Below are 12857 nucleotides of genomic sequence, written 5' to 3' on the forward strand. Positions count from 1 at the left end.
GCTGCTGATTGTTTGATTTCCTATTTTTGTCGCTGTTGTCAATGTTACTTAATTTGTGACTCAGCAAATGCTGCCCATTTCTAGCCGGCATGTTGCAGACTGGAGGGAAGGGATGCCATCCAGAGGGACCTTGGGAGGCTTGGTGGGGGGGCCTGTGTGAAACTCCCAGAGTTCAACAGGACCAAGACCTGTCCCTGGGTCAGGGCACCCCAGGCACAAACACAGGCCAGGCAAGGAGTGGATTGAGAGCAGCTGTGAGGAGGAGGATTTGGAGGTGTTGGTTGATGAGAGGTGGGACATGAGTTGACAACATGTGCTTCTAGCCCAGAAAGCCAGATGTGTCCTGGGCTGCATCAAAAGCAGCTTGGGCAGCAGGTCAGGAGAGGTGATTCTGCCCCTCAACGCTGGTCTGTGACACCCATCTGAAGGGCTGTGTCTGGCTCTCTGGCCACCAGCATAAGGATGGGAACCTGCTGCAGCAAGTCCAGAGGAAGGTGATGAGATCATCAGGGCCTGGAGCACCTCTCTCTTGAGAGAGTTGTGACTGTTCAGCCCAGAGAAGAGAAGGCTCTGGGAAAACCATATAGCAAGCTTCCAGGACCTAAAGGGGGCCTACAAGAGAGCCAGAAAAGGTATTTTTACAAGGGCATGAAGTGTTAGGACATGGGGAAATGGGTTCACACAGAAACACAGGGTAGGTTTAGATTAGGAAGAAATTTTTTACTGTGAGACTGGTGAGGCACTCGCACAGGTTGCTCAGAAAAGCTATGGCTGCCCCTGGAAGTGTTCAAGGCCAGGATGGATAGGACTTTGGGAAACCTGCTCTAGTGGGAGGTGTCCCTGGCCTTGGCCGGTAAGTTGGAACTGGATGTTCTTTAAGGTCCCTTCCAACCCAAAGCCGTCCATGCTTCAGTTTCTTGCCTTTGTTCATGGCTCTGGTCAGGTAAGTGTGGCTGAAGAGGAGGGGGTTTTGCTCACAGGTGACTGCAGAGCATTGCCCAGCTCATCTGTGATGGAGAAATGTTACTGCACACCCAGCACCCACTGGTGTGTTTTGCCATGTCTGGTATTCCTGCTAGACATGCAGCCCTTCAGGCTGAGGTCACCCAATCTGTTCTTTCTTCTTAGAAACCTTTTCCGTGTGTCTTTTCAAATACATGGTTTGCCCAGTCTGCCCTCTTCTGTACCAAGATAATAAGTCTTTCTGATGTTCTTTCCTGTTGCAGTATCAATAGCTTTGCAGTTTATCTTAGTAAATCAAGTGCTGGGTGAAATGCATGACAGTCTTTTGGAGGAAACCTCATTTAATACCTCTTACCCATCCTGTATTTTACACGTTTAGGTGTTTACCCACTTATAGATAAGTATCTTACAGTCTTTCTGACTTGGCTAATTAGATACTATATAGAATGGTTCCAACTGAAATGGTGCATTTTTCCCTCCTACCTATTCTTCTAATACTAAGAATATATTTCTTAGAGGAAATACCTGATGCATGCAGCCTATGGAAACACAGTTACAATTAATTTCTTCTTGGTATTTCTTTGCAAACCCTGCATTTTCTTGAAATGCGCTTTGACACAAGCCCTTGATCCTGTGACCTGTCTCTCTGTGAAGCACTGTCCCTCCTTGAGAAGGTGTTGGAGGCATTTACTGCAGAGATGCAATCCTCTAACATATCATGTGCTTGCATAAACCTCATTACTGGCTTCAGGCCTTGATGTTAATCTGCTTCAGCAGTTCAGAGAGTGGCAGATCCAACTTGGGTTGAGCAACAGCAGCAGACTTGAAAGACTTTCTCAGGCAACAAGTGCATGAATTGCACATTGGCACACCAGCTGTTTCTGCCAGGAGAGCAGGCTTGGCACATTCCTTGTCTGTGCTCATTCACACAGCTAACAGGCAGACTTATTATAAGAAGGACTAACTAACAGTGTGAAACTTCCACATTCACCAGTGTGAAACCTCATAGTGACCACAGACACTGGTGTTGGCTTTGGCAATGCCAGTGTGCCTTGTCCCGCAGTTATGGGATGTCACACAAGCGACTTTGCACTGCACAGCTGGTGTTACAAACTGCAGAACTGGCTGGAGCCCAGCCTGCAGCCCTCAGCACTCCAAGTTGCTTTTGCCCTGCTTAAAGACCATCTTCCATCTTTTCCCAGATTGCATTGTTCCATCTGCATGTTCTGAAGTCAGGGCAGTCATCCTAACCAAACACCACCTTGGTGGGAGCTGTGGGTTTCCCCTTGTGCAGAACGTCATAGCTGTTGTTTCCAATGTGTCTCTGTTTTGGAGGTAATGCTGGTTGTTTTTTCTCTCTCTCCCCTTCTCGTCTGTTGTTTGCAGATGTTAACGCAGGAGAACGAGTTCAGACCAATAGTGTAGCTACAGCATCAGCCTCCAACTCCACCTGAACCAGTACCAAGCAGCCAGCTGCACAGGAGAAATCACCAGTAATTTGAGTCTTGCTCAGCAACACTGGTCACATTTGGAAAGAAAATTAAAAAGAGGAAAAAAAAATCCAACAAAACAACAAACCAACCAACCTGTTCATTTTAGTGTTCAATTTTTTATTATTATTATTGTTGTTCTTATTTAACCTTGTAAAATATCTATAAATACAAACCAGTTTCATTGTATTCTCACTCTGCAGGGTGTCCGGGGCAGGGGACTAGGTGGGGGGAGGAGGGAAAGCGGAGCAATACAACACACCAATGTCTCCCCTCGACAATCTCTTCATGTTGGAAGTTTGCTGTTGTGTACTTCAGAACCAGGACTCTTGCCTCATATCCCCCTCCCACAACAGAAAGAAGGAAAAAAACGAAACAAACAAATCCCAAACCTCATTCTCTGCTGAAGTTTTTTTTTTTTACCCTCTTTTTTTATTTTCTTTTTAAGTGGAGTTTCGGACTTTGATGTAGTGCACAGCTTGAATTTGGTCGGGAGCTTAGCAGGGGTCATTCAACAGAGCTCAGCATTTCTTGTCAGCAAATCCATATCCCAGGTTATCTGAAGAACTGCCCTGGCTCGGCACAGGGGGCGGGCGACGTGGTAGGAAAATAGGTTGCCATGGGGTGGGGGGGAGGGTTTGCCATGTGTCTAAGGCTTGAACCGCTAGCGGAAGCCTTTCATTTTAAAAATCAGTGCTAGTGATGAGGAAATCTGCAGCTTCATGTGGGAAAGTCTTGCCCGAGTGGGTGATATATAATATAATACACACACATGCACCAAGGGCAGCGGTCGGCTCTGCCGAGGCATCCCCTCTGCCCAGCCGGAGCTCCTGCTTTCTGTGTCTCGGGCCGGCTCCCAGCTTCAGCAGAGAAGAGCGGACGAACAAAATCCTTGGCAGGGGCAGGGGCCCAGCTGGTGGATGGATATTAAGGGACTTTTTGGGAAGTGGCCACTGTGAAAGTGTGTTTGGTTGGGTTTTTTCTCTCCCCACCCCTCTTTGGCTCTTGATTTGAACAGGCTTCCCTTTCCTAAGGTGCATACAGGAAAAGGACACCAGGGTTTATAATGTGAACTGTAACAGGCTACTGGTTTATTTTGTAATACTTTTTTTTTTTTTAACTGCAGTTTTAACTTGCAGGATGCCACATTCTCCGATAGTTCTGATTTTAAATCCACAGGTAGAATCTGTATTTAATTTTCATCTTTTTTAACCTCTTGCTTTTTCTTTCTTTTTTTTTGATCTCTATTTATTGATGCGTGTTGCCACGTCGCCATTATGTTTTTACTTTGGTAGAATATTAAAATACACATCCGAATGCTCTTGACGGTAATTTGTACCTGCTGACTTGTAGGAAAGCTGGCTCTATATGAGTGTGTGTGTATATATATTATATAAATATATACATGTATACATAGATACAATACTGCTTTTTTTATTTTGTCGACGATCTCGAATCAGTCTGACTGAAGCGTGAGGTGAATGCTTGTTCTAGTCCATCAGTTCAGGGTCCAGGTTTCCTCCCTGCGACGGCGTGCGGTGCGAGCATCCACGTCTCTCTTCCTGAAGTCAAAGCAATATTCCTTGCGAAAGGGTCAGGTGAGCGGCCGGACGCAGCCCCGGCGCGGAATCGAGACTTTGGGAGACCTGATCTTGTGCTAGGCTTGCGGTGGGTGTCCGCTCCAGCCTTATCCTTCTTCAGAGAAACTGTAGTCGCCTTTGGTGCTTACCGAGCCGTCCCTCGAGCTGCGGATCTCTAAGGCAAGCAGTTGCTTTTCGGGAACACGCGGAACCTCGTGTGGCCCGGGGGGAATCGGCAGTAGCGGCTTTGGAAGCTCGGCCGCCGCAGGGGCGGCAGGGGCTTGGTCACGAGCTCGGTGTGTTTCTTCTTGTACCTTTTATGCTGTTGACGTGGGATTTTTTGGAAACTGTCTCTTAGCAGCCCCAAAACTGTTAAAAGCTCTGCCCTCTCCCTCCTGCCTGGCACGCGGTGGGTTTGGGGATGCAGGAGCTGATTGAAGAGGTGAGTGACCACCTACGGTGAAACCGATAAACCCTCAAGTTATACCCCTCAGCACTTTGCTGTTGGGCACACACACAAAAAAAAAGGTTTTAAAGCTTTTTTGCATTCTGGCTGGCTGCGAAGGAAAGCACACCCACGTTGAGAAACAAAGCTTTCCAAATCCCTACCTGCAACTTAATAGAAAGGGCTGAAGAGCGTCTTAACGCTTGCGCTCGGCTAGTCAGTGTCCTGAAAGGTAAGTGAAGGGGCTTGGTTGACCCAGTGATCCAAATTCATGCAGGAGACTCAAAAAGTAGGACAGTGGCAGGGTATGGATCTGCTGTATAGACAAGACTGCTGAAGCATTGGCCACAGGCACTGTTATTTGGAGGCAGTAAATTACAGAGTCTTTAAAAAAAAAGTAATAAAAATATATCGAAGAAAAATGCTGCTTGTGCCAGGACATGTGGCTTTTCTTTTTCATTTTTTTTGTTAAAGACTGGCGGAGGGGAGTCAGAGCGTTTCTCTCTGGTTTTGTGGCTGTGCCGGCGTCTGTGTGTGTCTCGTGTGTGTGTTAGGCTGGGGGGAGGGTCAGGGGTGCCCCTCTGGTTTTATTTCTGTTTTCAAGGATCATAGCAGGATCACACACTCTTTTATACAAGTTAGATCCAGGTCTTTGAACAACCTTTTTTTGTAAATAAGAAAAAAAAAAGAAAAAAAAAACACAGAAAAATAACAACAAAAAACAAAGCTCCTCACCAAATTCAAGCTTGTACATTATTATTTTGGTTGTTTTTGAATTTTGAGTTTTATTGTTTTGTATGTAAATATGTGGACCCAGGAACTGTTATTAATGAGCAAAAAGTTACCGTTCAGGGCAGTGATTCTGTTTAATAATCAGACAAAATGTAGACGAGCTTTTTAAAGCCATATAGTTTTAACTCTGTACAGTAGGTACCGGCCTGTATTATTGTAACAATAACTCTAGCGATGTATAGTGTATCTATATAGTTTGGAGTGCCTTCGCTTCCATGATTTTTTGAATTTTATTTCCCTTTTATTTTTTTCTCCTCCTTCTTTATTAACAATGTCTCCCACCCCAAACCCACATCTTTGTTCCCCCCTCCCCACCCTGCTTTCTAACTCTTTGAGTGCTGTAAGGTTTCGGTGATACCCTGATCGGTAGCAGAACGAAAAGAAACAGTCTCCATTGTCATTCACTTCATTGGAGCCGTGGCTTTGTTCTGGGAGTCTCCAAGGTGCCCACCCTGCCCTCCTCCTCCCGCTAGCAGCAGCTGGTTTCATTCGGACCCTTGCCCTAGCAGCCCATTTAGATTTTGCTTGTCTCTCCCTTCAACCCTGCACCCAGGAGCATCTGGGCAGCAGCAGCAGCTTCCAGGAGGCTCGGCCTTCCCACCCTCCCTGCGGCTGTGCCGGGGGCAGTGGCAAGCGGAAAGGGCCCCCAGGGAGGGAAATCCCCACATCCTGCAGGGCTGCTGCACTCGGAACCATTTGGCATTTGGGCATCGCTGTAGGAGACTGCTGCGGTGGTTTTTTCTGCCGGGAGGACTTTCTGTTCCCTTTCTTATCCCTGTTTTCCCCCCACATCCTTCCCCCAAGTCACTTTTGTTTTCTTGAGATAAGTTTAACATGACTCTTGATTTCTTGTGCCCAGCACGAAGGCCTTGTTTCTAAAACTAGTTTGCTTGTGTTTTACTACCTTGTTAGTATTCCACATAAGATTGTCTTGAATGGGAAAACACGTAACTCTTTACCAAACCAAAGGTTGCTGTTTTATTTCGAACCATCTCGTGTTCATTCCAGTGAAGCAGAGGCTGCACTTTCTTTCTGGTGACACGAAGGTCAGTGATGCCAAGCTGTTGGCGACAGTCTGCTCAGAGCTGTCCCTCTCTTCTTTTACTCTTTCGGGCTTCTTTTTTAACCCAGTGTGGTCTTGATGTGTCCTTTACGTCAGCCCTGCCGTAGTGGGTCCCTGAGCCGGGCTGGATCGCAGTCTGTCTCCCCTGATGGACGCTCCATCAAGACACTGGTGTTCTTTACTATTAAACTTACCTACCTTGCTAGGGAAAAAGAAAAAAATTACCTGAAAAAAGAAAATTGACTGGTAGAAGACCCCTGAACACTCTGTCCCCTTATTTCGAAGCCAAGCTTTACCTAAAATAATGGCAGGTGCCTGCGACTTGCAACCTAAAATTCCCCCCAGTTTTCAGTACTTGGAAAAGCAGAAGTCAAGCAGCCTGTCAGACTCGTACTCCTGTACTAGGAACCTCAGCCACCGCGGAGCAAAAGGAAAAGCCGATGAGGAAAAGCACAGTAGGGTATTCGGTCCGGGCTCTGCCTTCCGGAGACTGCCAGCGGGTACCCCTGGGGTGGCAGCTGATTTCCACGGGGCTCTCGGCCGGTTCTGGTCGTAGTTGGCTTCGTTTTGCAACACTGCAATAATGGCAAAACGACAGGAAAGGAAAACAGTACCTAAGGGGTTAGCTCGAGAAAAGTAGCTTCCTTGTGTTGGTCTTTCTCAATTTATTTTTAATATATATATATAAAATATATTTATATATATATAATTTGCTTGCCTGTAAAATTTGCGTTCATTAATGTGTTGCTGATGGATCACTTGGGCCTGTACACACCAATTAGCGTGACCACTTCCATCTTAAAAACAGAAATCTAAATATATATATATTAAGGACTGTGGGTTGTATACAAACTATTGCATACACTTGTGCAAATCTGTCTTGATTTAAAGGAAAAGCAAAACCTGTATAACATTATTACTACTTGAATGCCTCTGTGACTGATTTTTTTTTTCATTTTAAATATAAACTTTTTTTGTGGAAAGTATGCTTAATGTTTTATTATTTCCCCCACCCCATTCCCCTTGTAAATACGTTTTGTTCTGTGTGACTCGGTTCGGAAATAGTTAACTGGTACTGTAATTTGCATTAAATAAAAAGTAGGTTAGCCTGGAAATGAAATTTAAAAAATACCAAGTGTGTGGTCTTTATTTCAAAAAATTGCCCTGTTCTTCTCTCCTCCTCTCTCCCTTCTCTGACCCTTGTTCCTCACCCTCATGCCTCTTTCCACTCTGCGAGAATAGGTGGACGTGAATCTTTGTAATAATAAAGAAAAACCTCAAGAAATGAGCATGTTTTCTTAAATGAGCTGTGTTATTCCATGCTATTTTAAAAGAGATGCCAGCTTGTCTATGATACCGTTTGATTTGATGGAGAGAGGAACCCTGGGACATAAATATTTCAAATTGAAACCAACCAATCTTCCTTTACCGTCCACCTATAGATACAAACTTAAGAACCTGTGTAAACTGCTGGCTTTGAATCCTGCACTCATGGTTGTTTGGGTTGTTTTTTTTTAAATCATTGGATCCCATTAGTAATGTTATTTGGTGGTGATCTGTAAAGTTTGTCGAGACCACGTCCAGTGGACCGTTCCTCCAGCAAATCAGCACATAGCTATCTCTGAGTTGGGTTTCCGGTACTGGATAATGTATGTATTAAACATGACATGTCTATTAGCGCAAAAAGAAAAAAGAAAAAAAAAATAAAAATCCTTTTTTGGGCTGGCTGACCTGGCCGAATCCATTCTGTCGCTATCCTAAAGGCTAGATGCGAGGTCATGTGACTGCTGCTTCAATAAAAACAAATTTATATTGCAAAGAGAGTCCTCTTGCTTTGTTTGTGTGCCACGAGCCGCGGGTATTCCCATGAAACTTCTGCTGGGCTCCGGGCCGGAGCCTCTACTCCAGAGGCCCTCCAGGACAAGCAGGAGCAGGGTGGGAAGGGGCCCTTGCTGGGTCCATACCATAAGTGCTGAGTCAGGATCCCCTTGGTCTTCTCCTGATTGCCAAATGTGTGGGAGCTGCTCGGGCCCCCTGGGTGCTGGAGCTGTGCCCCTCGGAGCTGGTGCCGGCACTCCCTGGCTCCCTGAGCGGGATCGGGGTTTGGGTTGTGCAGGCTCTGGGGCACTGGGGTGACAGGGCCAGGCAGCCACCCCCAGCCTGGCTGCTCCAGAAGCAACACAGTGAGTAGAGGGTCCTTCACTTACTCTGTCCCACAAGGTCACCAGGGTTCTGGATGCATCCACCTTGTGCTGAGACCAGGACTGCTCTCCTCAGCCAGTCTGATGGTGGCCACTTGCACCTGCAAACACATTGCTGCCGAAATTACAGCGCCTCTCTGGGTGAGTTTATCTATTTAAAGCTTGCCTCTGGTGGGAGCTCATCATAATCTCTGATTTGGGGTGGTGGTCAGTCATCCTTGGGCACTTCTCTGGCTGGGCATGCACTGGGACCTCCTGCCTCTTCTGACTTTCCCTCACCTGGAATGCAAGTTGTGGGCTCTCTTTATGCATTGTCTTTGCATGGGAAGTCTCAGCTGCAGTCTCGGGTCTCACTTCTGAATGTCAGAGCCAAATGAACGAACTCAAGCACCTCATAACTTCTTGCTAAGCTGACTGGAAGGGGATCTTCAACTCCTTCATATCTTTGTGATGTTTCCAATTTTACCTCCTCTACAGTTGTTTTGAACACCCTCCTTAAGCTGTAGTACCAAAAGCAGACTGTGGTTCCCCACAGTGCTCTCCCCAGTGTCAGTGAAGGCACTGGAGAGCATCTGGTAGCTGCTGTCTGTCTCCTTACCTGAGGATTGCATTCACTCTCCTGCACGGAGGCTGCAGCTGTCCAGTTGATCCAGCTTGCCCTCCCATTGTAACCCCTGCAAGCATTGCCAGCGGGACTGTTGCAGTTTCATATCGTGTTTATATTCCAACCACCCTTCTAAAAGATGTAACGCCTTAGTATCAAGAGCCAGTCCTTGCACAGCCTTCCAGGGAACATCATTCTGTCACTCTGTGGGAAAACACTTTTTGAGACCCATCTGCAAACCAGGGTCAAATCCACTTAGCTGTCGGTCACCAATGCTTTGGGATGATTTAAAATGCTAATCCGAGAGTAAAGCAGCAGTGAGCTGAATGCACTACCAGAGTCCGCTCCACGGATGTGCTTTGTCTTTATCAAGCAAGCTGCCAGCCATCTGCGTTGGAATTAAAAGTCAGTGTCAAGGCTACTGGCACCATTTGTTATCTGGAAGGTGGCAGCTTTTGGGCTGCTGGTGGGAAGGTCCAAGTGGCTTTCTGTGCAAGAAGAAGAAGAGCCACAAAGAAGAAGGAGGAGGAGGGAAGCGAGCCACAGAGGGGAGAGAAGAGCACTGTGGTTTGTCTGAGGCGCCACGTCCAGTTGCTTGGAGACGGCGAGCCCAGCAGATGGTACACAGCAACCTCAGCAGCCAGCCTGGAACCTCCCTTCCCTCCCCGGGCTCGGGAAGGGCTTGGCTGGGCCCTGTCCTGTCGGCCTTGCTCGTCTTGAAGGGTGATGTTCCAAAGGACTGGCTTTGCTAAACCAGCTGAGCACAAAGGCTGCAAGACCCAACTGCTGCCAAATCCAAGCTCTGCTAGGAAAGGAAAGTGTGTAGTAGGTGTCAATTCCCCACAGGGCACGGCAGAAAAGCCAGGCTCTGTCTGGGTGGGAGTGTGTAGTGTGAGGCTTTGGAGCAGAGACCAGACCCCCAAAACAAATTCCTGCTGGAGCTCATCTCAGGTGAGAGTACAGGTGAGTGCTCAGGGCTGTTAGGGAGAACTGGACTTCACAGCAAACACCTGCCTTTGGCCAGTGCAGGAATGCAGCCCTGGATCTTGCTGCACACCCAGCTAATTCCTGATGCCCTGGCACAGATATTTCTTGGTGTATGCTATTGCTCCCTGAGTCTGCATGCAGTTGGGTAGTGTCTCATGCAGTCAGTGGAGTTAAAGCCTTCTCTTCCAGGAATTCTCTGCATCACCCCTCTCTGTTCACATACTCCAGAGGTAAGGCTGGATCCTCCAGAACAGCCTCTTCCCTTGAGGAAGCTTGTGAGTGGCTGCAGCAGGGTGTTTCTGACCAGGGTGCTGTGCCCCGGGAGCTGCAGTGGGGCAGTGCCCCAGCCCAGGGCTGTCTGCAGAGCCCCCTCACTTGCTGCAGAGTGAGAAACTCTGGCTGAGGGCAAACAAGCCCTGTCCCCAGGTAGAGCTGCCTGGCAGAGCACAGGCACCTGTCCCAGCAGAGGAGCCACAGGCCCTGTGTATGGTGGCAGGCTCAGGGAACTGGGAATTAAATGGATTGAAGGGTTTGGGCTTTTTGGCTGGTATTTTTTTTTCCCTAAGCAAAGTTTCTAAAAACTGGTGGAAGACAGGAGTTGGAGCAGGACTGTTCATTGTCCTGACCTCCCTGTGCTTTACCTCACCTCCAAGCACCGAGGGGTCACAGGGTCCAGCACCTGCTGCTGACAGAGGGACAGGGGTGTGGCGGGTCCTGTCAGGGGGACACAGGGGCTGCAGGAGCGAGGCAGGGTCAGGTGTGTGGTGGGAGCAGCACGGGTGCTTGAGAGGAAGCCAAGGGCATTCCCACCCATCTCAGCAGATTGCATTATCATTCTCCACCACTTCCCAAGGCCAGGCTGCAGCCAGATGGGGGTAGGTCTCTGCTCCCAGGTAACAAGTGAGAGGACAAGAGGAAATGGCCTCAAGTTCCACCAGGAAAGGTTTACATTGGATATTAGGAAAAAAATTTTTCACTGAAAGGGTTGTCAAGCCCTGGAGCAGGCTGCCCAGGGAAGTGGTGAAGTCACCCACTGTCCCTGGAGATACTTAAAAGATGTGGCACTTGGGGACATGGTTTAGTGATGGATTGGCAGTACTAGGTTAATGGTTGGACTTGGTGACTTTAGAGATCTTCTGCATCCTAAACAGTTCTATGATTGTTTCCTCTGGCATAACAGCAGCTGTGCCTTCCTCCTCCCTTCTGCAGCTCATTCCTGTGAGCAAATCCTTTGCCAAGCCAGAGTGCTCAGGAGGAAGATGGTGCTTACTGGAAAAACCCAGGTGGTTTGAGAGTGTTTTTACTCAAGGAGATCATTGATGTTGTTTGGAATGCTACCATAAGTTAGCAGTCTTGGGAAAAGGGACTGCCTAGCTGGGGACCCTTTGGACCATCTCAGTTACACCTCTTTTAAGATTTTTAGTTTCACAGCATCAGGCCTAGGAAGAGGTTGGTCAGTGGAAGCTGTTTCTGCTGGAGACAACAGATTTGGGGCCCACACAGCAATGAAAAAATGGTTTGGATTTGGCTGGAGGCATAAGAATTATGTTGGCAGGCAGAGAGAGGCTTCAATTCAACAGGTAAGGAAACAACAGGGTGATTGCAAGCGGCTGTTACTGGCTCAGTAACAAACAAAAGGGAGATTCTTAGGATCAGTCCTAAGCAGCAACCCATGGAGAGAGCAGCAAAGGCAGCTTGCAAGTCTCTGCCACCTTTATCTCACTGCAGTTGGCACCACAGCCAGTCCCCAAGGACAAGGACCAACATCCCCAGCACTGACTGAGGAGCTCCAGGATGGCCAGGAGTGCAGCCTGCCATGCCAACTCCCCACTGGGAGAATTGGATGGGATAAATCCCATCTGGCCAGGCTCTGCAGTGGGTCCAAACCGCTGTAGAGCAGTTGGCAGCTGCAAAAGTGGGTGCTGGCAGGAGCAGCCACAGCTCTCTGGTCCATTGGGGATGGTGTGCTGAGCTGAGTGCATGTGGATACAGGTAAGCAGCCTTGTAGGAAGAGCAATAGGACATCACTTCCAAGTGCTACGTGAAGGATTGGGATGTGGCACATGGGAGGAGGCCAAGAGAAGTGGCCTTGACTCCAGCCAGAAGTGGAGGGAAAGGTGTGTGGGGGTGCTGCAGCGTGTGGGAGAAAAGGAGGAATGAGAGGAATGAATGATAGGATCAGAGCAGAGCCGGAGCTGCCCTGCTCCACGGGTTTCAGCGTACACCCTTGCCCTCGGCCTGCTGCCGCTTTCTGTCTCGTGCAAGCAGTGGCTGCTGAGGTGCTTTCCTTGCCAGTTCTGCTCCAGGCAGTGCCTGGGAGGAGAGGTGGGAGCCTTGGTCCAGGGTGGTCCCGGGAAAATTGAATTTACTAATCCAGGTGTACACATTCTGTCCCGGGGAGTTGGCAGTTCTGGCAGGTGTTCAAACCAATTCCCGCTCCCTGGTGGGGTGGGAGGCAGGCACAGGAAACCACAGCTCCCCATCCAAGCCCAGGCCCGATTCTGGAGGGCACTGTGGTGAGCAGGCTGGATGCCAGCACAGTACTGAATCACCAATCATTGAAACACAGGAAAAGTTGCATGAGCAGGACTTTGGTGAAAGCAGGGAAACAGGATATGAAGGAGATCGTCAGCAATAATGCAATTAGGCCTTGTTAAAGCATTGAACATGTGAGGACCACACTTGTAGGGTTAATCCCACTCTCCTAAAAAAAAATGGTGTGAGGGCTGAAT

At 48.2% G+C, this 12857-nt stretch overlaps 2 protein-coding genes across 3 annotated transcripts in view; one reads left to right on the forward strand and one right to left on the reverse strand.

The window, feature by feature from the left end:
* GSK3B (glycogen synthase kinase 3 beta) overlaps window positions 1–8152 on the forward strand; it is a 150419-nt gene extending 142267 nt beyond the window's left edge. For both annotated transcript variants that reach the window (XM_054654881.2, XM_054654883.2), the window contains one exon: window positions 2350–8152. In XM_054654881.2, the coding sequence (XP_054510856.1) occupies window positions 2350–2417 (68 nt within the window). In that variant the 3' untranslated portion in view covers window positions 2418–8152. The remainder of the gene's footprint in view (window positions 1–2349) is intronic.
* A 382-nt stretch (window positions 8153–8534) lies between these two features.
* Window positions 8535–12857, reverse strand: part of CFAP91 (cilia and flagella associated protein 91) — a 37664-nt gene continuing 33341 nt past the window's right edge. Inside the window, exon 18 of the mRNA XM_077174265.1 lies at window positions 8535–8635. The gene's annotated coding sequence lies outside the window, so the exon portion shown is untranslated. The remainder of the gene's footprint in view (window positions 8636–12857) is intronic.

The sequence above is a fragment of the Agelaius phoeniceus genome, chromosome 2 (genome assembly GCF_051311805.1).
Source record: "Agelaius phoeniceus isolate bAgePho1 chromosome 2, bAgePho1.hap1, whole genome shotgun sequence".
Lineage (NCBI taxonomy): Eukaryota > Metazoa > Chordata > Aves > Passeriformes > Icteridae > Agelaius > Agelaius phoeniceus.